At 42.9% G+C, this 25116-nt stretch overlaps 1 protein-coding gene across 1 annotated transcript in view; it reads right to left on the minus strand.

Moving 5' to 3' along the window:
* LOC310795314 (bone morphogenetic protein 1-like) overlaps positions 1–19748 on the minus strand; it is a gene marked incomplete at both ends in the record, with an annotated part of 29276 nt that extends 9528 nt beyond the window's left edge. The window contains 12 exons of the mRNA XM_083657364.1: positions 23–218; positions 714–859; positions 1597–1713; positions 2495–2597; positions 5701–5816; positions 6108–6232; positions 8579–8684; positions 8942–9120; positions 13981–14098; positions 14721–14873; positions 15017–15112; positions 19598–19748. Coding sequence (XP_083513490.1) covers positions 23–218; positions 714–859; positions 1597–1713; positions 2495–2597; positions 5701–5816; positions 6108–6232; positions 8579–8684; positions 8942–9120; positions 13981–14098; positions 14721–14873; positions 15017–15112; positions 19598–19748 — 1606 coding nt within the window. The remainder of the gene's footprint in view (positions 1–22; positions 219–713; positions 860–1596; positions 1714–2494; positions 2598–5700; positions 5817–6107; positions 6233–8578; positions 8685–8941; positions 9121–13980; positions 14099–14720; positions 14874–15016; positions 15113–19597) is intronic.
* Positions 19749–25116: the final 5368 nt, after the last annotated feature.

Genomic DNA, 25116 nt, shown 5'->3' on the forward strand with positions numbered 1-25116 from the left:
CCTGAATGAAACCACTTCTAACCTTTGAAGAAGCTGGCTGCAAAGCCGGCTTTGTTGACGGAGCCGTCGGACACAAACTTGAGCCACAGCTGATTGGAGCTGCTTTTGACGTCGTCCGGTTTGTCGTAGCCACAGAAGCGGCCAATCAGAGGGCTGCTCTCCGAACTGCCATCCCTCACCTCCAGGTAGTCATAGGCACAGCTGTCATGTCTCTCAATCTACGGCGGAGACAAGGAGAGTGTTGACATGGGATCATTTCTACAGAGAGATATTAAAGAAGGTGGTCTTTATGACATTTTCTCAGCTACTCTGTTAAGACTATTAGGCTCCTCCTCCCTTCTCATTTTCTAAAATGACTCCAGACTAGGAGAGAAATACCATACTTTTTTTTAAAGTTTTTCTCACCAATTGCATACTTGGCCAATTCCCCCTGCTGCCATTGCTCCACCCTCTCTGCCTAGAGAGTTGTAGACTAGCACATGCTTCCTCTGATACATGTGCACTCGATCAGCTGCTTCCTTTCACCTGACAGCGAGGAGTTTCACTGGCAGGACATAACGTGTGGGAGGATCACAATATTCCCCTCCCCAGTCCCCCCCCCCCCCCCCATGTGACACTAATAAAATTATATAAAAAAATGTGGCTGTTGCCTTGTGTTTTTACCTTGCCTAACTAAATTATGCTAATGATAACAACACATTTACATTTTTTACCTCAAACGACTGAAACGAGAGGCCAACATTGAAACCCTCTGCCACTGTGATTTTCCACACACACACTTTGTTGGGCCGGTAGTCGTCAGGATAGTTGGGGGACTGGATGTGACCGTTGTCCCGCTGAACCTCGCCCCCACAGATGGCTGCAGGGAGGGAAAGACGGGGTACAGAACCAGAGGAAGAGCACATCTTTTAAATTCTTACCATGATCATCTTCCCACTGCGACGACTACAGCGCTGATTTGTTCCATCCGGACAAAACATTCATCTTTTAACTGACTTAACGTGTGTGAATCGGTGATGAAGTGGGGATGAATTATTACAATACCTCCAAACTACAAACTGGACTACAGAGGTTCCCAAAACTCATCACAGATCTTTTTTGGAATACTTCTAACACATATTAATCTTATTGACAGATATCATAATATTATTATCATGCTCATCCAAAAAAAAAAAGATCCATAATCTAAAAAATGACACATGAATTGAAAGTCACAATTGAAACCATTTAAAGTGTACTCAGATTAAGAACAGAGGGATACAGGTTTTGCTTAACAAACGTGACAGGACAGCTCTTGTTGGAATGCTGGTGTTCCAATTATTTTGGACAGTGATTGTAGAAATACAGCATTGATAGTATTCTGTTACATCACCACACGGCCATCTTGGTAGGAAAATAACAGTTGATTGTAATCAATTAACAGGTGATTACAATCAAGTGACACAAACAAGCCAATGAGCTGTGTGTATTGTAGCACCATATTGGTAGGAAAATGCTTATGACATCATGGGAATACTATGAATCCACTATAGTAATGAAGAAATGTGTGTCTGTGCCTCCTCCTCCTCCCACACAGCTCAGTTCCTGCTGAAGTACCTTCATAGACTGCAGAGAAGCCTTTGCCCACATAGTTGCTGCTGCTTCTGAATTCTATCCACAGTCGACTGTCAGTGGAGACGAGTGTCTCTGGAAGCTTGTCTCCACAGAAACGACCTGTTACAATAACACATGAGAAAACATCTAATCTCAAACATCTACTTCACAGCACTGAGCCTAAAACATAGGTCTAATGGACAGCCAGGGATTGCCCTTCTGCCCCCCCCCCACCATTAGAGAAACATTTGTATAGTTATTTATTTATTTTTTATATTTTTTCCCAGATTTTTTTAAGTCCCATCTTTATCCCCCATTAGTGCTAATTTTAATTTATTTATCCTGGTTGCTGCTCCACCCTCTGCCGATCTGGGGAGAGCCGAAACTGGCTCCATGCTTTCTGAACTGGCTCAGAGACATGGGCAGTTAGCCAGCCGCTTCTTTTCACCTGACAGGGGAAGCTTCACCGGTAGGACATAGCACGTGGGAGGTTCACGCTATTCCAACCAGTTCCCCTCCCTCCGAACAGGCGCCCCTAACGACCAGAGGAGGCACCACATCAGCAACCAGAATGTTGCATGTTTTGGTGAAGGGGGTTCCTATATGAAGGAAACCCCCAGGGGGCATGGGGAGAACATGCAAACTCCACACAGAAAGGCCCATTTGACGACCCCACCCGGGCGGTGGGCACTCGAGGACATGCGGACCAGCACACACTCCTTCAGCGATCACAGCGTCCCAGGTGGGAATGGAACGCAGGACCTTCTAGCTGTGAGGCGACAGCGCTTACCACTGCGCCACCGTGCCCCCATTTGTATAGTTATTAATGACAGTTTTGTGGATAGTTCCCCATGGGGAGAGGGGAGGTCTATTTCAAAATGTTCTTCTTCCATGTAAAGACCTTTCAGAGGAGCTTTCCTCCAGAAGCCATCTCGGACTTCCACATGGTCGTACCAGCACAGGTTACTCCTGAAGAGGTCCATGGAAGTGAAGTTCAAAACAATCTGTGAGAAATACAGCGATACACAGGGAAGAAGAGACATATGAAGGTTGAGAAGGTTACAAATAATATATAATATCAACAAGATTTAACAGCTAGGCTATCTAGATTCACGAGATTCACAACTTTCTACAAAATGACGCATTTAAATGAAGTGTATATCCAACAAACTGCCAGGAACGACAGTATGTTTACATGCACACTAATAACATGATAATAACCTGATTAAGACGGTACATCGATTATAGCAACTGTCATGTCATTTATGTCATGTCTTCTGCTGTCAGATAATACTGACAATAGTAGTGCTTTCATGTTCTGTACGTGTATTATTGTGAACAAAAAAGTACCCAAAACATTTGATATTTTTCACCTGACATTGAGATGGCCATGGGCTAACTATTGAATAAATCCATGTAAAGCCAAGTTATTGGAGGAAAATGTCTTGCTTCACACCACATTCATGCTTGAGTTGAACTCCCACTTAAATCTGATTATTTACAGTCAGTGTTGGGCAAGTTACTTTCAAAATGTAATATACTACATATTACTAGTTACTTTCATTTGAAAGTAATAAGTTACTTTACAATATTACTTTCTGTGTAGAGTAACTCGTTACTTATTACACTACTTTTGCATTACTTTCACCAAAACAACAGCAGCAGCAGAATGACATCGCTGCCCCGGAACCATCCCGAAAAATAATTTCAACCGCCTTGAAGTCAGTGTAAACAATCCAGAATTCTAAACGTTATTCTTTTCCTTTGTTATTGTCATCTATATAGTGGTTATTTGCATAAAAACCACACAGTTTGATTAGGAAATGATTGCATCTTTATTTAAATAGGTGCTTTGATTAAAAAACATTAACTCAATTTATAACTTGAGTTACTTGACAAAGTAACTGGTATAATATTACTGAAATCCTACAAGTAATAAGTTATATTGAGTTACTGCTAAAAGTAATATATTACATGTAATATGTTACTTTTGTAATGAGTTACCCCCAACACTGTTTACAGTGCAGTCAGTGTGATGTTTGCATGTGAAAAGACACAATGTTGTGTAGACAGGTCGACTTCACTGACCTGGTCAACACTGATGTAATACACTAACTGGGGGGGAAGGACAAAGTGTGTAAGCTGAGCTGTTGACCCGCTGCTCACTGTCATGTACGCACCTCCTCCCCGCTGCTCACTGTCATGTACGCACCTCCTCCCCGCTGCTCACTGTCATGTACGCACCTCCTCCCCGCTGCTCACTGTCATGTACGCACCTCCTCCCCGCTGCTCACTGTCATGTACGCACCTCCTCCCCACTGCTCACTGTCATGTACGCACCTCCTCCCCGCTGCTCACTGTCATGTACGCACCTCCTCCCCGCTGCTCACTGTCATGTACGCACCTCCTCCCCCGATGCTCACTGTCATGTACGCACCTCCTCCCCGCTGCTCACTGTCATGTACGCACCTCCTCCCGGCTGCTCACTGTCATGTACGCACCTCCTCCCCGCTGCTCACTGTCATGTACGCACCTCCTCCCCGCTGCTCACTGTCATGTACGCACCCCCTCCCCGCTGCTCACTGTCATGTACGCACCTCCTCCCCGCTGCTCACTGTCATGTACGCACCCCCTCCCCGCTGCTCACTGTCATGTACGCACCCCCTCCCCGCTGCTCACTGTCATGTACGCACCCCCTCCCCGCTGCTCACTGTCATGTACGCACCCCCTCCCCGCTGCTCACTGTCATGTACGCACCTCCTCCCCGCTGCTCACTGTCATGTACGCACCCCCTCCCCCGCTGCTCACTGTCATGTACGCACCCCCTCCCCCGCTGCTCACTGTCATGTACGCACCTCCTCCCCACTGCTCACTGTCATGTACGCACCTCCTCCCCGCTGCTCACTGTCATGTACGCACCTCCTCCCCACTGCTCACTGTCATGTACGCACCCCCTCCCCCGCTGCTCACTGTCATGTACGCACCTCCTCCCCGCTGCTCACTGTCATGTACGCACCTCCTCCCCACTGCTCACTGTCATGTACGCACCCCCTCCCCGCTGCTCACTGTCATGTACGCACCTCCTCCCCACTGCTCACTGTCATGTACGCACCTCCTCCCCACTGCTCACTGTCATGTACGCACCTCCTCCCCGCTGCTCACTGTCATGTACACACCTCCTCCCTGCTGCTCACTGTCATGTACGCACCTCCTCCCCACTGCTCACTGTCATGTACGCACCTCCTCCCCACTGCTCACTGTCATGTACACACCTCCTCCCTGCTGCTCACTGTCATGTACACACCTCCTCCCCGCTGCTCACTGTCATGTACGCACCTCCTCCCCACTGCTCACTGTCATGTACGCACCTCCTCCCCACTGCTCACTGTCATGTACGCACCTCCTCCCTGCTGCTCACTGTCATGTACGCACCTCCTCCCCACTGCTCACTGTCATGTACACACCTCCTCCCTGCTGCTCACTGTCATGTACACACCTCCTCCCCGCTGCTCACTGTCATGTACGCACCTCCTCCCCACTGCTCACTGTCATGTACACACCTCCTCCCTGCTGCTCACTGTCATGTACACACCTCCTCCCTGCTGCTCACTGTCATGTACGCACCTCCTCCCCACTGCTCACTGTCATGTACACACCTCCTCCCTGCTGCTCACTGTCATGTACACACCTCCTCCCCGCTGCTCACTGTCATGTACGCACCTCCTCCCCACTGCTCACTGTCATGTACGCACCTCCTCCCCGCTGCTCACTGTCATGTACGCACCTCCTCCCCGCTGCTCACTGTCATGTACGCACCTCCTCCCCGCTGCTCACTGTCATGTACACACCTCCTCCCCGCTGCTCACTGTCATGTACGCACCTCCTCCCCGCTGCTCACTGTCATGTACGCACCTCCTCCCCGCTGCTCACTGTCATGTACACACCTCCTCCCCGCTGCTCACTGTCATGTACGCACCTCCTCCCCCGCTGCTCACTGTCATGTACGCACCTCCTCCCCCGCTGCTCACTGTCATGTACGCACCTCCTCCCCGGCTGCTCACTGTCATGTACGCACCTCCTCCCCGCTGCTCACTGTCATGTACGCACCTTCTCTCCTGGTGTGACGGAGATCCTCCAGACACAGTGAGTGTACGCTGCGTAGCCGTTGGGGAAACCAGGGGAAGAGAAGTTCCCAGCACTCTCCTGCAGGCTGTCCCCACACTCTGTCACAAGCACACACCATGCCATCGATAAGACTTTAATAACACACTCTGTCACAAGCACACACCATGCCATCGATAAGACTTTAATAACACACTGCATTTTGACTGGAGAGGCTTTGAGCTGAAATCCTCTTTGATAAAGGAGAGGTTGTAGTTTTTGAATAGACATATCTTAATCAAGATCTGCAATAGCAAACTGCTTTTGAAAAAGGTACAAGTCTGGATCAATATATGATTTGATTTTATTGGCTATAATCACGAGGTGATCACAGCCTCATCAACTTGTCTTACTTGTACATTTGTAGAGTTTGCGGGCTTGTGTGATGTCCCCTTTGCTAAGCCTCGTCCTCTGTCCAATGGGAGGCCGGACGTCATTAACATCATAACGAGGCAAGATGGTGTCTGAGAAGATGCCTCTGTTGTTTCAGACAAATAAAAGTGGGTTAAAAGCAACCCGACCACATGTTGGAGAGTGCAGTCATCATTTCTCAGAAGAGATAAAAGCATCTAATAATGATCAGAGAATGAATCGCACCATAAGTTGAATCATACGTTGAAATAACACTGGGTGACTTTGTATGGGCTATGTGCGGGAAAATTTGGGGTCTTTAAGGATAAGTACACCCAAAAATGAAAATCAGGTGACCAACTTTCAAACGTGAAAAACAGCAGGGGGGGGAGGGTGCTTCCATACTGCTCATCTGGCGTAATCCAAGTGTCCACAAGCCCTGAGATGCCAAGTTGACTTGAAAAGACGTTTACCATTTACACCCTGTTTTTAGAGGAAATATTCACTGTGGCCACGTGCTCCGAATGTGAGGTGCAGATTTAAGCTAAAGACACTGTGCAAATTACGTCTTTTCAAGTCAACTTGGCATCTCAGGGCTTGTGGAGACTTGGATTACACCATTTGAGCAGCATGGATTTTTATTTTCTATTTTATTTTTACGTTTGAAAGTTAGGAGAATTCTGCAACAGTGTGTTTTTATGAAATTCCACAAACGTTTTGTGGACTAAAAAACTTCACCCGTGCTTCCATCACCATGAGGGGGTGAGTAGATAACAGAATTTTAATTTTTTGGGTGAATTTATCCTTTAAGTTCACACAAAAAAAGCCTGATAACATTCAGATCAGACTCTTGTCCAACTGTTTAAACACTTTTATTGATTTCGATATCCTCCCTCAGGGTTTGGAGCTCGCTCTTGCACAGTTCCCATGGCGACGCACCCATGAATGACAGGCATGTACAAACAGAGCGGTCTGAATGGGGTCCTTTTGGGCCGGGCCGGCCGGCTCGGTGGAGCCCACTCCTGAATGCCAGAGGAAAAGGCCACTCGAGCCCAAATTATTCCACAAAGCCCAAAACTGGCCTGGCTTTATTTGGCTTGGCTCGCCTCCATGACCCAGAGCAGCAAAGCGGTGATGGAGGTAAAACACCAAAGTGCAGAGAAAAGCAACAGGCTAACAACAGGCTAACAACAGGCTAACAACAGGGTAACAACAGGTTAACAACAGGCTAACAACATGCTAACAACATGCTAACAACAGGCTAACAACAGGCTAACAACAGGCTAACAACATACTAACAACAGGCTAACAACAGGCTAACAACAGGCTAACAACCGGGTAACAACAGGCTAACAACAGGCTAATAGCATACTAACAACAGGCTAACAACAGGCTAACAACAGCGTAACAACAGGTTAACAACATACTAACAACAGGCTAACAACAGGGTAACAACAGGGTAACAACAGGTTAACAACATACTAACAACAGGCTAACAACAGGCTAACAACAGGGTAACAAGGTTAACAACATACTAACAACAGGCTAACAACAGGCTGACAACAGGGTAACAACAGGTTAACAACATACTAACAACAGGCTAACAACATACTAACAACAGGCTAACAACAGGGTAACAACAGGCTAACAACAGGGTAACAACAGGTTAACAACATACTAACAACAGGCTAACAACAGGCTAACAACATGCTAACAACATACTAACAACAGGCTAACAACATACTAACAACAGGCTAACAATAGGCTAACAACAGGCTAACAACATACTAACAACAGGCTAACACCAGGCTAACAACAGGCTAACAACAGGCTAACAACAGGCTAACAACAGGCTGCACAAGACAGACATGAAAATGAGGCAAGTGTGAAACCATTCTTATCGCAATAAGGGTCAAGGCTCCTGAGGTTTCCTGCGGTGCTTGTTTAGCAGGAAGTGAAGCGTTATACTTGAGGGGGGACATGCACCAGGTCATTAAACACAGCATGACTGAAAACTGCCATGTCATGTTACAGCTCTTTCAGTGGGACATGATTCATTTGTTTTGTTTCAACTTTAGAAAAGTATAATTAATCACACAAAGACATTTCATAAACACTATTCAAAATTTGGGCTATAAAATGCTGTAGTGTGCGCCGGTGGGCAACAGGTGATATTATATCCCCAGGTCAAATAACCAGACATGCTGAGCAAATCGAGGTGAGGAGAGCGAATCGGTAATGTTCTCCTTTCCCTCAACAATTCGGCTCTTGAGCAAGGCATTTATCCCCCAGTTGCTCCTGCGCAGTGGCCAATGGCCAATGGCAGCACACTGACGATGGTACAGCTTCCACTTGATAATGTGTAACTAAATGCACGCTCGGCAAACCTCTCGGGTACAAAAACTTAATCTATTAAATCAAAATAAAATACTATAAAACATGAGTAAGCATTATAATGGTAGTGTATGCCAACCTGGAGAATGTGTTTCTCGCGTAGTGCATGATGCTGTCGAAGTCGTACACCTCCCCAAGTGAGTTGACCTCACCTGGTTCCATCTTCAGGAAGTTATACTCCTGTCCTGTTGATATATGGAGTCAGAGTCATGGATCAATGAAAGGAGAAACATCTGGAGGAGGATCAGTGAGGAACATGTTCAGCAGCTGGTTCAATAAAAACAAAAATCACAATTCCAAATGTCGATTCTCAGTTTAAAGACGTATAGCCGTTGCACTTTACCACAGCCAAATATAGGGTTGGTTGAGTAAAAACAGTCACATCCTCTCCTTCATGTCATGTCAGGCATGTAAATATTGCACCAAAACACGTGTGCGTCACCTGGCTGGATGTTGTCTCTGAAGATGCTGACATGCTCGTCGCGGTCTGGACGTGTATGCTCGTGCCAGAAGCCGATCACATGGCCAAGTTCGTGGACCACGATGCCAAACTTGTCGCAGTTCTTTCCTATGGAGATGGCCTGGGGGCCTCCGCCTCTCTTCCCCACGTAGGAGCAACACCTGTGGAAACGTACCACGAATCAGGTCCACATTCTGCACCGCCCCTGTTCTGCTGTTTTCTTATACAGTACATGTCAATCTGTCAAGTAAATAAATAAATAAATAAATGAATAAATAAATAAATAAATAAATAAATAAATAAATAAATAAATAGATAAATAAATAAATAAATAAATAAATAAATAAATAAATAAATACATATAAAGCAGGACTGACTTCTTAAAGAAAGACAATGGTGGCCCCTTGTGTTCAAAAGACATGTGGTTGAAGAGGCATTCGCCTATTTCACTTGCCACCCAAGTCACCCATTGGGTGTCTAAAAGGCAGGAAGTAACACAGGTGCAAGCAAGACATGAATTGGGGTCCGGCACTGGAACACCTAAATGGATTGGAAGTGGGGAAACCCTCATTAGTGTTCTGCTCGCACCTGTGTTACTTCCTGCCTTTTAGACACAAAATTGGTGAAGTAGGCGAATAGCATTCACTAACAAATAGAGGAGCAGAGGTATATCCTTGTTTGATTAAAATAATAAGATATGACCCATATTTTGCCACTGATTGAATACAGGGAACAGTGTGAGTAAAGATGAATGAATGAATGAAACAGGGAACAGTGTGAGTAAAGATGAATGAATGAATGAAACAGGGAACAGTGTGAGTAAAGATGACTGAATGAATGAAACTGGGAACAGTGTGAGTAAATATGAATGAATGAAACAGGGAACAGTGTGAGTAAAGATGAATGAATGAATGAAACAGGGAACAGTGTGAGTAAAGATGAATGAATGAATGATACAGGGAACAGTGTGAGTAAAGATGAATGAATGAAACAGGGAACAGTGTGAGTAAAGATGAATGAATGAAACAGGGAACAGTGTGAGTAAAGATGAATGAATGAAACAGGGAACAGTGTGAGTAAAGATGAATGAATGAAACAGGGAACAGTGTGAGTAAAGATGAATGAATGAATGAAACAGGGAACAGTGTGAGTAAAGATGACTGAATGAATGAAACTGGGAACAGTGTGAGTAAATATGAATGAATGAAACAGGGAACAGTGTGAGTAAAGATGAATGAATGAAACAGGGAACAGTGTGAGTAAAGATGAATGAATGAATCAGGGGTGTTTCTACGGGTGGGCCTGGGTAGGCACAGGCCCACCCACTTCTTGCCCTGGCCCACCCAAAAACAAAATGAAAAAAAAATGAATGCATACAGGGAACAGTGTGAGTAAAGATGACTGAATGAATGAAAAAGGGAACAGTGTGAGTAAAGATGACTGAATGAATGATACAGGGAACAGTGTGAGTAAAGATGACTGAATGAATGATACAGGGAACAGTGTGAGGAGGGTGAATGAATGAATGAATGAATGAAACAGGGAACAGTGTGAGTAAAGATGAATGAATGAATGAATGAATGAAACAGGGAACAGTGTGAGGAGGGTGAATGAATGAATGAATGAATGAAACAGGGAACAGTGTGAGTAAAGATGACTGAATGAATGATACAGGGAACAGTGTGAGGAGGGTGAATGAATGAATGAATGAATGAATGAAACAGGGAACAGTGTGAGTAAAGATGAATGAATGAATGAATGAATGAAACAGGGAACAGTGTGAGTAAAGATGAATGAATGAATGAATGAATGAAACAGGGAACAGTGTGAGTAAAGATGAATGAATGAATGAAAAAGGGAACAGTGTGAGTAAAGATGAATGAATGAATGAAAAAGGGAACAGTGTGAGTAAAGATGAATGAATGAATGAAACAGGGAACAGTGTGAGTAAAGATGAATGAATGAATGAATGAATGAAACAGGGAACAGTGTGAGTAAAGATGAATGAATGAATGAATGAATGAATGAATGAATGAAACAGGGAACAGTGTGAGTAAAGATGAATGAATGAATGAAAAAGGGAACAGTGTGAGTAAAGATGACTGAATGAATGAAAAAGGGAACAGTGTGAGTAAAGATGAATGAATGAATGAATGAATGAAACAGGGAACAGTGTGAGTAAAGATGAATGAATGAATGAAAAAGGGAACAGTGTGAGTAAAGATGAATGAATGAATGAAAAAGGGAACAGTGTGAGTAAAGATGAATGAATGAATGAAACAGGGAACAGTGTGAGTAAAGATGAATGAATGAATGAATGAATGAAACAGGGAACAGTGTGAGTAAAGATGAATGAATGAATGAAAAAGGGAACAGTGTGAGTAAAGATGACTGAATGAATGAAAAAGGGAACAGTGTGAGTAAAGATGACTGAATGAATGATACAGGGAACAGTGTGAGGAGGGTGAATGAATGAATGAATGAATGAATGAAACAGGGAACAGTGTGAGTAAAGATGAATGAATGAATGAATGAATGAAACAGGGAACAGTGTGAGTAAAGATGAATGAATGAATGAATGAATGAAACAGGGAACAGTGTGAGTAAAGATGAATGAATGAATGAAAAAGGGAACAGTGTGAGTAAAGATGAATGAATGAATGAAAAAGGGAACAGTGTGAGTAAAGATGAATGAATGAATGAAAAAGGGAACAGTGTGAGTAAAGATGAATGAATGAATGAAACAGGGAACAGTGTGAGTAAAGATGAATGAATGAATGAATGAATGAAACAGGGAACAGTGTGAGTAAAGATGAATGAATGAATGAATGAATGAATGAAACAGGGAACAGTGTGAGTAAAGATGAATGAATGAAACAGGGAACAGTGTGAGTAAAGATGAATGAATGAATGAATAAATGAAACAGGGAACAGTGTGAGTAAAGATGAATGAATGAAACAGGGAACAGTGTGAGTAAAGATGAATGAATGAATGAAACAGGGAACAGTGTGAGTAAAGATGAATGAATGAAACAGGGAACAGTGTGAGTAAAGATGAATGACTGAAACAGGGAACAGTGTGAGTAAAGATTAATGAATGAATGAAACAGGGAACAGTGTGAGTAAAGATGAATGAATGAATGAAACAGGGAACAGTGTGAGTAAAGATGAATGAATGAAACAGGGAACAGTGTGAGTAAAGATGAATGAATGAATGAAACAGGGAACAGTGTGAGTAAAGATGAATGAATGAATGAAACAGGGAAATGTGTGAGTAAAGATGAATGAATGAATGAATGAAACAGGGAACAGTGTGAGTCAAGATGAATGAATGAATGAATGAAACAGGGAACAGTGTGAGTAAAGATGAATGAATGAATGAATGAAACAGGGAACAGTGTGAGTAAAGATGAATGAATGAATGAATGAAACAGGGAACAGTGTGAGTAAAGATGAATGAATGAATGAAACAGGGAACAGTGTGAGTAAAGATGAATGAATGAATGAAACAGGGAACAGTGTGAGTAAAGATGACTTGTCCTGACTTTCAATAGTTTGTTTGTCCGTTAGTGACCTCTGCCAACAGTTGGCCGAGAGGGCATGTTTCTGAGAGGGCATGTTTCTGCCCCTGTTGGTCTGTCTGTTTGTCCGCAGGATATCTCAAAACGTTCTGAACGGTTTTGTACGAAACTTTGTACATCATCTAGGTCAAAGGTCATGGGCCAACTTACAACTGATTAATTAACTTTCCACGCCCCCTCTGGCCAAAAGGGGGCATGGCAATGGCAGTGACCAATCACAAAAAGGCACCTGACTGACTTCCAAACGGATTCCCGTAACACCACAAAACTTTGTACAAACGTTGGTCATGGGCCAAGGAAGAACTGATGAACTTTCCACGCCCACTGCCCAAAAGTGGGCGTGACAGTGGGCGTGATGGACGCACGTAGGCTACTCTAGCTAGTGCTCTCTAGTGTGTTTGCTCTTGTCTGTACAGATCCACTCAACATTCAGCATATTTGACAAGTTAACTGGGACTGTAAATTCATGTAAATTCCATGCACATTTAATGCCTATTTAACTTAGCCTGTAAATTTCATGTACATTCAATGTAAACTCTTATTTAACTCCGACTGTAAATTCATGTAAATCCACTGCCTATTTAACGTCTATTTAACTCAGTCTGTAAATTCAATGTAAATTCATATTTATCATCCACAGAACACTTCACCACTCATGTACATATTGTATATATTTACTCAATTTGATTGCACTTGCAACGTTGTGATTGTCTTTAGTTATCTTCCTACTTCTTATCTCTGTATATTGATGTGACCGCTACGCTGCATACAGACACTAAGACAAATTCCTCGTATGTAACTTGCATACTGTGGCAATAAAAGTGATTCTGATTCTGATTCTGAAGTTAAAGAAAGCATTATAGCCACATGACATGAGTCACACATGTGATGTCACACAGTGACGTGTTGAGCCCAGGACCTGAACACAGTCAGAGTTGTAGACACATGCTTCCTCCGATATATGTGCAGTCGCCAGCCACTGCTTTTCACCTGACAACGAAGCGTTCCACTGGGATGTAACGCATGGGAGGATCACGCTATTCCCCCCCAGTTCCCCTCGCTTCTGAACAGGCACCCCAACTGACCAGAGGAGGCACTAGTGCATCCACCAGGACGCATAACCTTAATCCGGCTTCCCACCCGCAGACACGGCCAATTGTGCCTGAATGGACGCCCGACCAAGCTGGAGGCAACACGGGGGCTCGAACCTGCGACCCTCGTGTCGGTGGGCAGGGAATCTACTGCTGCACTACCCTAATGTCAAAGGGAACAGAAGTCCTTGAAGGCTCCACACTGTGGCTGAGGCATTGTTGATCTGTTCATAGGACTAATTCACTGTGCACACTAATTAATGATGACCTAACTCGAACAGGATCCAATCCAACTGACGCTCTGAAGTGGCTGCAGTGTTAAAGCATGGTGGCCGCGCACCCAACTCACCCACAGGGCCGGTAGGTGAAAACGATATAGCTCTCTTCAGTGGTCCTCTCAATGAAGGTTACACAAGTGTGCTTCTCCCAGTGACGCATGGCCTGCCGGAATATGGCTCGCTGACTGCCTGGAAGGGACGGTGAGTTCCTCTTATTCATCTGAATAGGAGTTGGCTTGACATCTTGACTAAAATGTTATTATTGTGAGTATATTGTGTGCAACATAGGGCTGGGCGATATGGACCAAAAATAATATCTTGGTATTTTTAGGTTGAATACACAATATCGGTATTTTCTCCTACTAAGTGGGATAAGTCAAAAGCCACATGTCACAAGCACTTTTATTCAAACAAGACGTGATCAAAACAAAAAGCAAATGCAGGGTTTCCCTCCCTGAATATTGGTGCTTTCGCAAAAATATTTTCACAATTATATTTTTGATAAATAATATATCATGTGGATATAATGACTATGGGTAATGGTAAAAATTAGAGCAGCTAGAACAGTCTGGTAAGTTCAGAAAACTGTAATGCAGCCTTTAAAACCACTTATCACAATATTATAATATCCAAAATCAAAGACAATATAGTCTCATATCGATATATTGCCCAGCCCTAGTGCGACAAGCACCATTATAAATGATAAATTATTTCATCTTTTCACATTTCACTTTGAAAAGAGCAGACGAACAGTGAACAACACATAGCTCTGTTGTGGATGAAAGATTCCTCCTCCTCGGGCACGACTTACCACTGAAATTCCCACTGATCAGATATGGGATGACGCCGTCCGGCCAAACGCGCTCGGGTCTGGAGGTGGCGGCCCTCCTCCTACGAGGGAGACCGTCATGTCTGTCTGCGGCTCTCTGATCTCTGCTACTAGCGCTGGAAGTGGAGCCATTCACTGTAAACAATACATGACCAAAGATGCTGATCATCATCCCATCATTTGAACTCGTTGTACTTTCAAAATTACGATGATGACAATGTAGCCCTGCTTTTAACACCGTTTTTAATGATTCGATTCAGTCATTCAGAATGTGATACCTATGTCCGTGTGGTTGGTCCGCACGGTGTGCTGTGCAGCCTCTTTCAACATGCGTAAGTCATCCTCATCCAACGCAATGTCTCCCCAAAAGGCAGCTATAGGGCAGACACACAAATAATAATAATAATGATTGGATTTGTATAGCGCCTTTCCAAGGCTCAAAGCGCTTCACAGAATCATTATTCGTTCACACCATTCGTACCGGTGGTTCAGAAGCGTGGCAGCCACACATTGGCGCTCAACGGCCCCTCCGAACCACCATCATTCATGTCTACATTCATACCAATCATACCATTCATGTCAATCATACGAGGCAAGGAGGGTTAAGTGTCTTGCCCAAGGACACAACGACAGCAGCTGGGAGGGAGCGGGGATCGAACCGCCAACCCTTGCGTCATTGGCCGACCCGCTCTACCTCCTGAGCTAAAGCCGCCCCAAACAAACACAAACTTAAGATGAGAAGAAGAGGGTGTATTATTATTTTTCAGTATGTCAGTAATGTATTTTGATTATAATGAATCTTGAATCTTGAATCTTGAATCTTGTATTTACAGAGCCCAACTACAGTATCTACTACTATTAGCACATTTACAATAAAAAAAAAGCATATTTATTTAAATGTCCAATAATCTGAAGCAAAAACATAAAACACAATCTGAAAAAATAGAATCTAATTCAAAATAAAAACTAACGTGAAATAAAGTTTGACTGAGCTCCAGCTAAATTGTCAAATACCACCGTCTGCTCGCTACCCAGGCACTTATGTATGTACTTAACCTAACTAACTTAAGCTAACTAACTATCCGGTGTGCACAACATTGTCAGACTAAACTCCGGCTGACACCCCAAAAACCTACAATCCGCGACAGTAAATTTGATATTGTTTGTTTATTAACTGGCCCCTGGCCTCCTATCATTTGACGAAAGTGGCCCCCGGGCAAAGCGAGTTGAGTATCCCTGCTGTAACCCACTGACAAACAAGGGACCGTACACTGTCTAGCTGAGCTTACGTATTGTTATGCTGTTTGAGCAGCGCGTTAAATGAACTGGAGGTCAGAACCTGCTTTCAAAGTGAAACCAGCACAACTCTGGTGTTCACGCATGTCGTCAAATTACAGTGAAATATTTTGTTCCTAACATCCTGCAAGCTCCGCTGTGTGTGTCTGCGCGTCATCAGTGCACATATCTCTGCCCCGACAGGAGGCCCCCAAACTGGGCTGTGAGTGATCCAGTGTTTGACCAGCACACACAGTACCCCCAATGAGTCTCTACACCGCACATATCAGCACACAAACATGTTGGTCTCGACCTAGTTTCAAGATGAGAACCAGTCATGTTACCTCACATCACAATTATAGGCATCAGCGCTCAGCATAAGTCAAGTGTAATCCAAGTGTGACGTCCGTTATGACGTGTGTCTCCTGACTCATCAACCCGTCCTCAATAGCCAATCAGCCCCTGTCAATATGTCAATATGACGTCGGTAATGACGTCACTGCCGAGGCTATGACGTGGCAGTACATATAGCCATGCCCAGCGTGTCATCGTCCTCTTTCCCTGATCCTTCACCTCTATGGTCGCTGTACCTGGGCTGATCGTATCCCATCCTCTGAAGCTGTGTTTCGCCCATTGACCTATATATAATGGACCAACATAGCTCATTGACTTTGACACAGCAAAATGAAGCTCACTTCCGGATATTGTTTGATTTCGTTTGATTGGTTGAATGAATTATGCTACACGGAAGTACGAGGGGAGGGGGTTCTCTATCCTAGTCTGAGCAGATGCCCTCCTCTCTCACCACAAGAAGAGGGCATCTTACCATCGAGTCATTATGCCATAGAATTAGTTGCCATGCCGTTTGTGAATAAAGCTTGCTCGTTGAACTTTACCCACTGGTCTCTCATGATTGAAATACACCCATACTGTACTTACTGTACAGGGGCTATGCCATTTCAAAGGTTGAACACGAGCACTGAATATAGAGTAGTGCAGGCAGCTGCGAGCACGCTGTGCACAACAGCACAACAACAGTGCTGCATAGCCACTGACAATGGTAACATCCAAATCAGCACTTTGCACCTAACAATGGTTGCCCTCCTGTTACCTGAGTTTCATTATGAATAGCCTCCCAATCTGTCCTGTTTGCATGGATTTGTTTGATCTCTTCACCAAACTCCATTTACAAGGAAGTCACATTTACACAAGCTTCGTGTACTAAAGTGGCCTTGTCAATAAAATACAATTAAGGGCAAAATCATGAAGTGTAACATTTGTCATAAAGGTTAAGACGAGCAATGTTAATAAGAATACAATTCATCCGCTGCTGATTCATTATAGGACCAGAAATGCCAAATGTCCTTAATTAAAGTGTAGTACTATTAACATTATTTCCGGTGTACAACTTTAGTGACAGTGTGTTTTATCTTCAGAATTTGTGTTATTTTCTGCTATCAGCTATTGTTAAATGTCCTTGACCAGTAATGGATTAACTTGGTAGTGGAGTAAAGTCCTATCAAGACATTATACATGTCTGACAACATGCTGTTAACAAGGAATTCACAATTAAAAAGCTGCACATATTTCGATATTTCTGCACAGTCAAATCATCACTCTAACTGAGATGGGATGGCAGACCTCAGTATCTCCTAAAGTTAATCATTCAGCCTTTTGTGACCGATAAAGGCCACGACTATTCAGTGCTTACTCCACAAACATGTTTGATTTAATCACAGATGGATGGAAAATGGGAGAGAACTTGTTCCACCATTTGCGTCTCCTCATTTTGTGTAAATAAATTATTCAAATGTGCGTGTGCGTGTGTGCGTGTGTGTGTGTGTCTGTGTGTGTGTGTGTGTGTGTGTGTTCCTCAACACAACACTGGTGTTAAGAAGATACATTTTCCAGCTGTTTTGAATTACTTCTTTACATCGTTTGGATCATTATATTAACATAATGAGTGATTGAATTCATTACATATCATTCACATCTTTCCTAATGTTATACTTATAGGATATGAATACACCCATCTATTGCAGAAGGCCCAACTGTTAATCACCATGTTTAACGACGATTTCAGCTTAAACTTTTCTATAATTACGATACCAGAATTAACATTTTAGAAGTGACAGGCGCTGACTTTGCCCTCTCGGACATGAATTGGCCAACAGTCGTCCATCCAAGCCATTAGACAGTGTTTGTTGTCACTGTAGTAGGAGGTCTTTTAGATGATGTTTCCATTATTTCTGACTGTACATATGGCATCGTTCAGCATTTCATATACATGTCAAGCAGAATGCCATAGCTTGAGTATTCCCCATTAAATCCCCCATTTCCTCATGTGATGCTAACAACCTTTTATAGGCTTGAAAGTCGAGCAGAAATGACATAGCAGGGCCCTGCGTCTGCCTTTGAAGTGAATTCACTCATGCAAAGGGTGACTGTAAGTGACTGTCACCCCTGCAGCGTGCACCACATGCCCTGAAGCTAGAGGGATTTCACCAGCGTCCAGCCGAGGACTGCTCTGGCATGGCCTCAATGACCTCAAGTCTCCAGGCAACCGCCTCGGGGGGGGGGGGGGGGGGGGGGGGGGGGGAGAGTGGTGTGTTTTGGAAGTTTCAAGCGTCTCAAATAAAATGGACCCCGACCAGCTAGGAGGTCCCATAATAACCGAAAGAATGATCTGGAATGTTAACCGACTGTAAGGAAATATTATATTTTCAGCAGCAATACAGCAGGCTATGCATTAGATTAGTGGGCATGGCAGATGATGCCGGTTTAGCATCTGTAAGAGAAAGACACTGACAGCTTCAGACTTAACATGGCAGGGATGAAACGGACTTAGAAAAGATTTGAACCAGCATTCTTAAGAATTTTGATTAAATATTTGATTAAAAAAAAACATTATTATTAGTAGGCCTATATATCTGTATGTATATTCTATTTAATATTGTTTTCTTTTTCCAGTCTATAGACACATGACAAGAGCAAGGGAATAATAGCTAATAGTGGTCCAATGATATTTATAAAATCATAAAATGACAGCCTATAAATATATTTGACCATAGTTCATATAGCTTGAACAGTCTTCAGACCTCTCTCTCTCTCTCTCTATATATATATATATATATATCTATATATATATATATATATATATATAGCCTACACACACACACACACACACACACACACACACACACACACACACACACACACACACACACACACACACACACACACACACACACACACACACACACAGGCACACACAGGCACACACACACACACACACACACACACACACACACACACACACACACACACACACACACACACACACACACACACACACAGTTACATAGCTACTAAACCACATCTAGTAGCTACATTATTGACAGAGATTTTTAGTGGTTTCAAGTTATTTTAAACAGCCTAGTCCACTATAATTTATTAGGCCCTGGCCTGAAGGGATATTAGCCAATAATATTATGCTTGTAACACGTCTATAGGCTATCATTTCTCAAAACATATATTTATGATCAATAACACTAAATCGGTAGAAGAGGTAAAAGACACTGTACCAGCTTTACAAGGATCCTTGTAGTCGATTGCATGTGGGGCACCTGTAATGGGGCTGCCTGTGTCCACCACAAACTCCAAATCAGCCGCCAGTAAAACGCGTAACGTTAAAAGACCACAGAGCAGGAACGAAAATGTAGGAACGACAGCCATGACTTGTGCGCGCACCTATTTAGCAGGCCTGTGAGCATGGAAAATAAGCGCAAAAGTTTGTGTAGAGCGACAGTCCGCTTTATATAAACACTACTGCACCACTGCCCTTTTCCATTCACGTCTTCATTCTGCTGCAGCGATTCGTTGAGCGCGGCCGGCGGGCGGGCGGCCCAGTAGAAACGCGCTCAGCTCACACACGGTTTACAGCAAAACACGCACGGATCGATGCATGCACGCTGCCAGAGCAGCGAGACCAGTCAGAGGGCGACGTAGCTTGGCTACTGTTGAAAGAGCTGCTGCTGCCCCCACAGTGGACCCATCATTTAGTCCAAATAGATCCACCCACACACCACCACAGACCCCCCCCCCCACCTGATGAGATTTTGTTAGAACAAAATCTTTTGTCCAAGTAAAATGCTGATTCTAAATATAACTGAATCGCTTTGTTTGACCAAGCAAATTAAAAATTTTTTACAAGCATTTTACAAAATGTCTATGGAAAAATGAATGGCTGACCTGTCACCACCAGGGACACTGGAACTGTTTTTAAGTAGGGGGTGCTGCAAGGAAGGGACTGTGAAAAATGAACTTTTTTTGGACGTTTGGATGTTTTTTAGCCATATTTAGAGGAATATCTCATTTTAAATTAACATTAGGATTATACTGTTACTATGTCATTATTCAGTTTCTGAGATTCAGTTTCTCACTCACTCATAGGCGATTCTAGGCTTTGCAAACAGGGGTAGCACTAGCAGGATAAAAATATTAGTCTGACTGGGGGGTTTCTAGGGGGGGGCCCTGGCCAAAGAAATGTACATTTTATCTCGCGCAAATGGGGGACATCTAAATAGTTTATTATGTAGAAATAAAATAAAAAAATCATCTGGCCACTAGGGTTTGCACGTGCAACCGGTGCACCAACGTATAATCGCCAGTGCATTCACTTTCATGTCACCACCTGCTCTCCCTTTAGGTCGTTTTACACTACAACAGACACAGACAGCAACAGAGGCAGAAACACTGAAATTATTTAGTCTTATATTTTATTATCTTATTATTATAAACCAAACCTCAAAAATAACATCACCCTCTTTGCTTTGCTCATAGTCTTCAACTAAACCCTAAATATCACAGTATAAAACATATAAAACACATTTTAATCATATATTGTTTTAATTGACATTACATTTCCAATACAAAACAGCAGAGGGTGCTGCAGCACCACAAGCACCCCCACTTCCCACGCCCCTGGTCACCACTTGCCCACAGGCATCCAATGACACTAAATCATCAGACTTAGTCTTCTTGGAAACAAATTTTATTTTGTCCTGATTGGTCTTAGATTTGTGTCATAGTTATGTGGAGCCCAACATGAGCCCGACCAACAACAACAACAACAACAACAACAACAAAAATGTTTTGGAGGGCCCCTGGGCACCTGCTGCCTACCCACAGTAGGGGTAGGTTGAGGTAGGATATTGTGTGTGTGTGTGTGTGTGCGTGTGTTGTTTTGTTTTGTTATCTATGAACATTGGTCACAATGCCTGTGTGTGTCCAATTATGATATCACCGATGACATCATCAGTGTGTATGTGTGCCCCCCCTTATGACATCATTGATCAGTCTTGTCACAAATGCCTCATTGTGTGTGACATCACTGATCAGTCTTGTCATAATGCTTCCTTGTGTGTGTGTGTGTGTGTGTGTGCGCGCGCACGCCCAATTATGATATCACTGATGACATCCACAGTGTGTGTGTGTGTGTGTCCCTATCAGTGATGTCATAGGGCCTATGACATTGGTGATCAGTCTTGTCACAATTTGCCTCCTTGTCTGTGTGTGTGTGTGTGTGTGTGTGTGTGAGAGTGAGTGAGTGACCAAATCATGTGCTGTGCGACCAACTGAAAAAAAAAAAAATATTGAAGAAAGAAAGACTATAAAAATACATAACAACCTATTTGTGAGGCATATTGTCACAAAGCACTTTGCAGAAATGATTGTACAATAAAAATTGAGTTTTCACAAATGACTGTGATGATGCCAAAAGAATCAGCTGTTAACGGTTTACTTATTGATGCAAATTTAAACATGGCCTCCCCTGAAAAGGATAAAGGGGAAAAATCAAATGCTCCAGAAAAAGTCAAGTAGCCTTTTAGGCCTTTGTTCAATGATACTGCTTATGGCATTTGTTGATGATAATTAATTATGGTATTTATTTAAATTATTGTCTGTATGAGAATCTAATCTTATTTGACCATTTTAATGTGTTGAATCAAGATTGCAAGAGATGTGAGCCAATAAAGCAGGGGTGGGCAACTATTTTTCATGGGGGGCCACATGAGAAACCCAGATTGTTGCCGGGGGCCGAACAAATATTGTCATGCCGTAACCCACGGATGGGCAACTTTGATGATAGAGAGGGCCAGAAAAAATGTCCTCGCTACCAGGTTTTGCTGAGGGCCGAACGGCGCCAGCACGAAAAATTTGGGGCATTTGAAGGCAGGTTTAGAGGAATAACTCATTTTAAATTAACAGTTATGATGTCATTATTCAGTCTTAACCACCAATATTTGATCCTTTTCTCACTCACTCCTATGTCACCATCTGCTCTCAGGGCTTGAAATTAACTTTTTTGACCACCTGCCAATATGGCTGCTAGATTTTAAAGTTACGATTATAATTTCCACTAGCCAAAATGTTTTTCTTGAAATAAACCAGATATATGAGTGGGTTAATTTAAGCATAAGCATCAGTATGATCAAAGCCTGTGTTGAGGGTCACACAAACAAAAATGCACTCTTGAAGCTAAATAAATCCACAACCAATGAGTTAATTCAAAAAGAAGAAAAGTCCAAGGCACTCTTCTGGCAGAAAGTAAAAAGCCTTTATTTACTTAGATGGCTATATCATTTTGAAAAGTTTAAAAACATAGCTAGTGCATGTTAAAAGAGCTGGGACATGACCCACGCGTAGCGGCACAAACAGCCTTCTTCAATGAGTTAATTATTTAAATTTCTACTTCAATGTAGCCTTTGGCTTTTAGTCATAAAGATTATTGAAAGATATTCCATATTCCAGACTGAAATGCTATAACAGAAGTGGAGTATTGGCCAGAATGACATGAACATTTGGACACTTATTCAGCGGGTATCTTGCATGTTGCGTTCAGGTGCACTGTATTAAAAAATAAAAAATGCCACTGCATCATGGAAGCTTTTGAACTAAGAGAGGAATTTTCCATAAAAATATTAATATAAAATACAAGAAGCACTAAAATCGACAAACAAGTTAGAGCTACGTTACGTCAATAGCTACAGAGAATACATTTGCCGTTATATGTTACATTACATGGAAGGTTATCCACCGGAAGATTACTGTAACAACTCCATTACACACAACAACATTTCATGACTTTTCAAAAACTTTGAAGGATTTTAACAATTCCATGAGTTTTACAGGCCTGGAAAACAAGATTGTGAAATCCCATGACTTTTCCAGGTTTTCCATGGCCGTGGGAACCCTGAGTTAAATGTCTCCTAAGTCCATAAGTCTCCTTTACGACCAAAACCTTTACCACAGACTGAGCAATTCAATTGTTTACTCTTGTGTGGATTAGCATGTGTGTCTTCAAGCGTCCTTTACGACCAAAACCTTTACCACAGACTGAGCAATTAAATTGTTTATCTCCTGTGTGGACAATCATGTGTTCCTTCAAGTATTGTTTACAAGCAAAACCTTTACCACAGACTGAGCAAATAAATTGTTTATCTCTTGTGTGGACTATCATGTGTCTCTTCAACTGTCCGTTATGACCAAAACCTTTACCACAGACTGAGCAATTAAACGGTTTATCTCCTGTGTGGACTATCATGTGTTTCTTCAAGGTGACTTTATAACCAAAACATTTACCACAGACTGAGCAAATAAATTGTTTATCTCCTGTGTGGACTATCATGTGTGTATTCAAGGTTTCTTTCCGACCAAAACTTTTACCACAGACTGAGCAATTAAATTGTTTATCTCCTGTGTGGACTATCATGTGTCTCTTCAACTGTCCGTTATGACCAAAACCTTTACCACAGACTGAGCAATTAAACGGTTTATCTCCTGTGTGGACTCCCTCCCTCCTTATCCAGAGTTCTTCCTCTTTAATGTCTGGGGGCTCTGGGTCCTCCTGAAGCTGCTCTCCCTCCTGACTGATCCAGAGTTCATCCTGTTCATCTTTAATGTCTGGGGGCTCTGGGTCCTCCTGAAGCTGCTCTCCCTCCTGACTGATCCAGAGTTCCTCCTCTTCCTTTTTAATATGTGGGCTCTGGGTGCTCTGGTCCAGACTGGGGCTCCACTCCTGCTGCTCAGGGGGAACCTCTTCTTCAATGACCAACAGCTGCTGGAGGTCTGGAGGCAAGGCGTCTCTGTGTAAACGCACAGCGTCCAGCAGTTTACACTGTCGAGTAGCTTCCTCCTCGTATTCTGCTATTGTTCTTTCAAACAGCCCAAATATCTCTTCAACAGCCGCAGTTAGGCGCTGCTTCACCACAGCTCTCAGCTTGTGGACTTTAGACAGTTTCATTTTCACACAGTGACAGGAACTATTCTGACAAACTTTATCATTCAAAGCTCAAATAGCTTCACAGCTAACGTTAGCTTCACAGCTAAACCATTCATCTGAGTCCATGAAGTCTTCTTCTTCTTCCTCTGATCAACGGAGCCTCGGTTCCACTTCTTATATCCGTGATAATATCATTCGCACATATTACGAGTCTTATGTTTGTAAATTAAACTTCTCAAAGTATAAACAGGAAATAATATGCTACTGCTAACGTTACTCACGCTCCACTGACTGGCCGAGCTGAAATTTCACAGGAAGTGAGCTCCCAGGAAGTGTAACATGGTGGGGGGAAAAAAATCGTCTTCCTGAATTTCGTCAAAGATAGTATATGAGGACAAGCTCATTCCGTCCCCCTGCTTAATTCGTCCCGGACCTCCCCCTGATTTCTAACCCCACATAGGATAAGCAATAACCACGCCCTGTGGCGCCTGGATTGGCCAGGAGCATTGAAGCTTGGGACTAAAGCACCTGGGGTTTTTCATCTTTTAAAATAAAGATGTTTAAAAAACTATTGCTTGTTACATTTTCAGTGCTGTACCTTTTCTCTGGGTAAGAATTGAGCTTGAAATTAACGATATGATACATTATATTATGATATGAGCTATGATGTTTTTGTACATTTTGTAGATTACAATTATTATGCTTATTATTATTATTACTTTATTATTATTATTACTTATTACTATTAGGCTACTTATTTATTACTTAATTATTACTTATTATTATTATTATTATTATTTATTATTATTATTATTACTT

Source organism: Poromitra crassiceps, assembly GCF_964638095.1.
Source record: "Poromitra crassiceps genome assembly, chromosome: 21".
NCBI lineage: Eukaryota > Metazoa > Chordata > Actinopteri > Beryciformes > Melamphaidae > Poromitra > Poromitra crassiceps.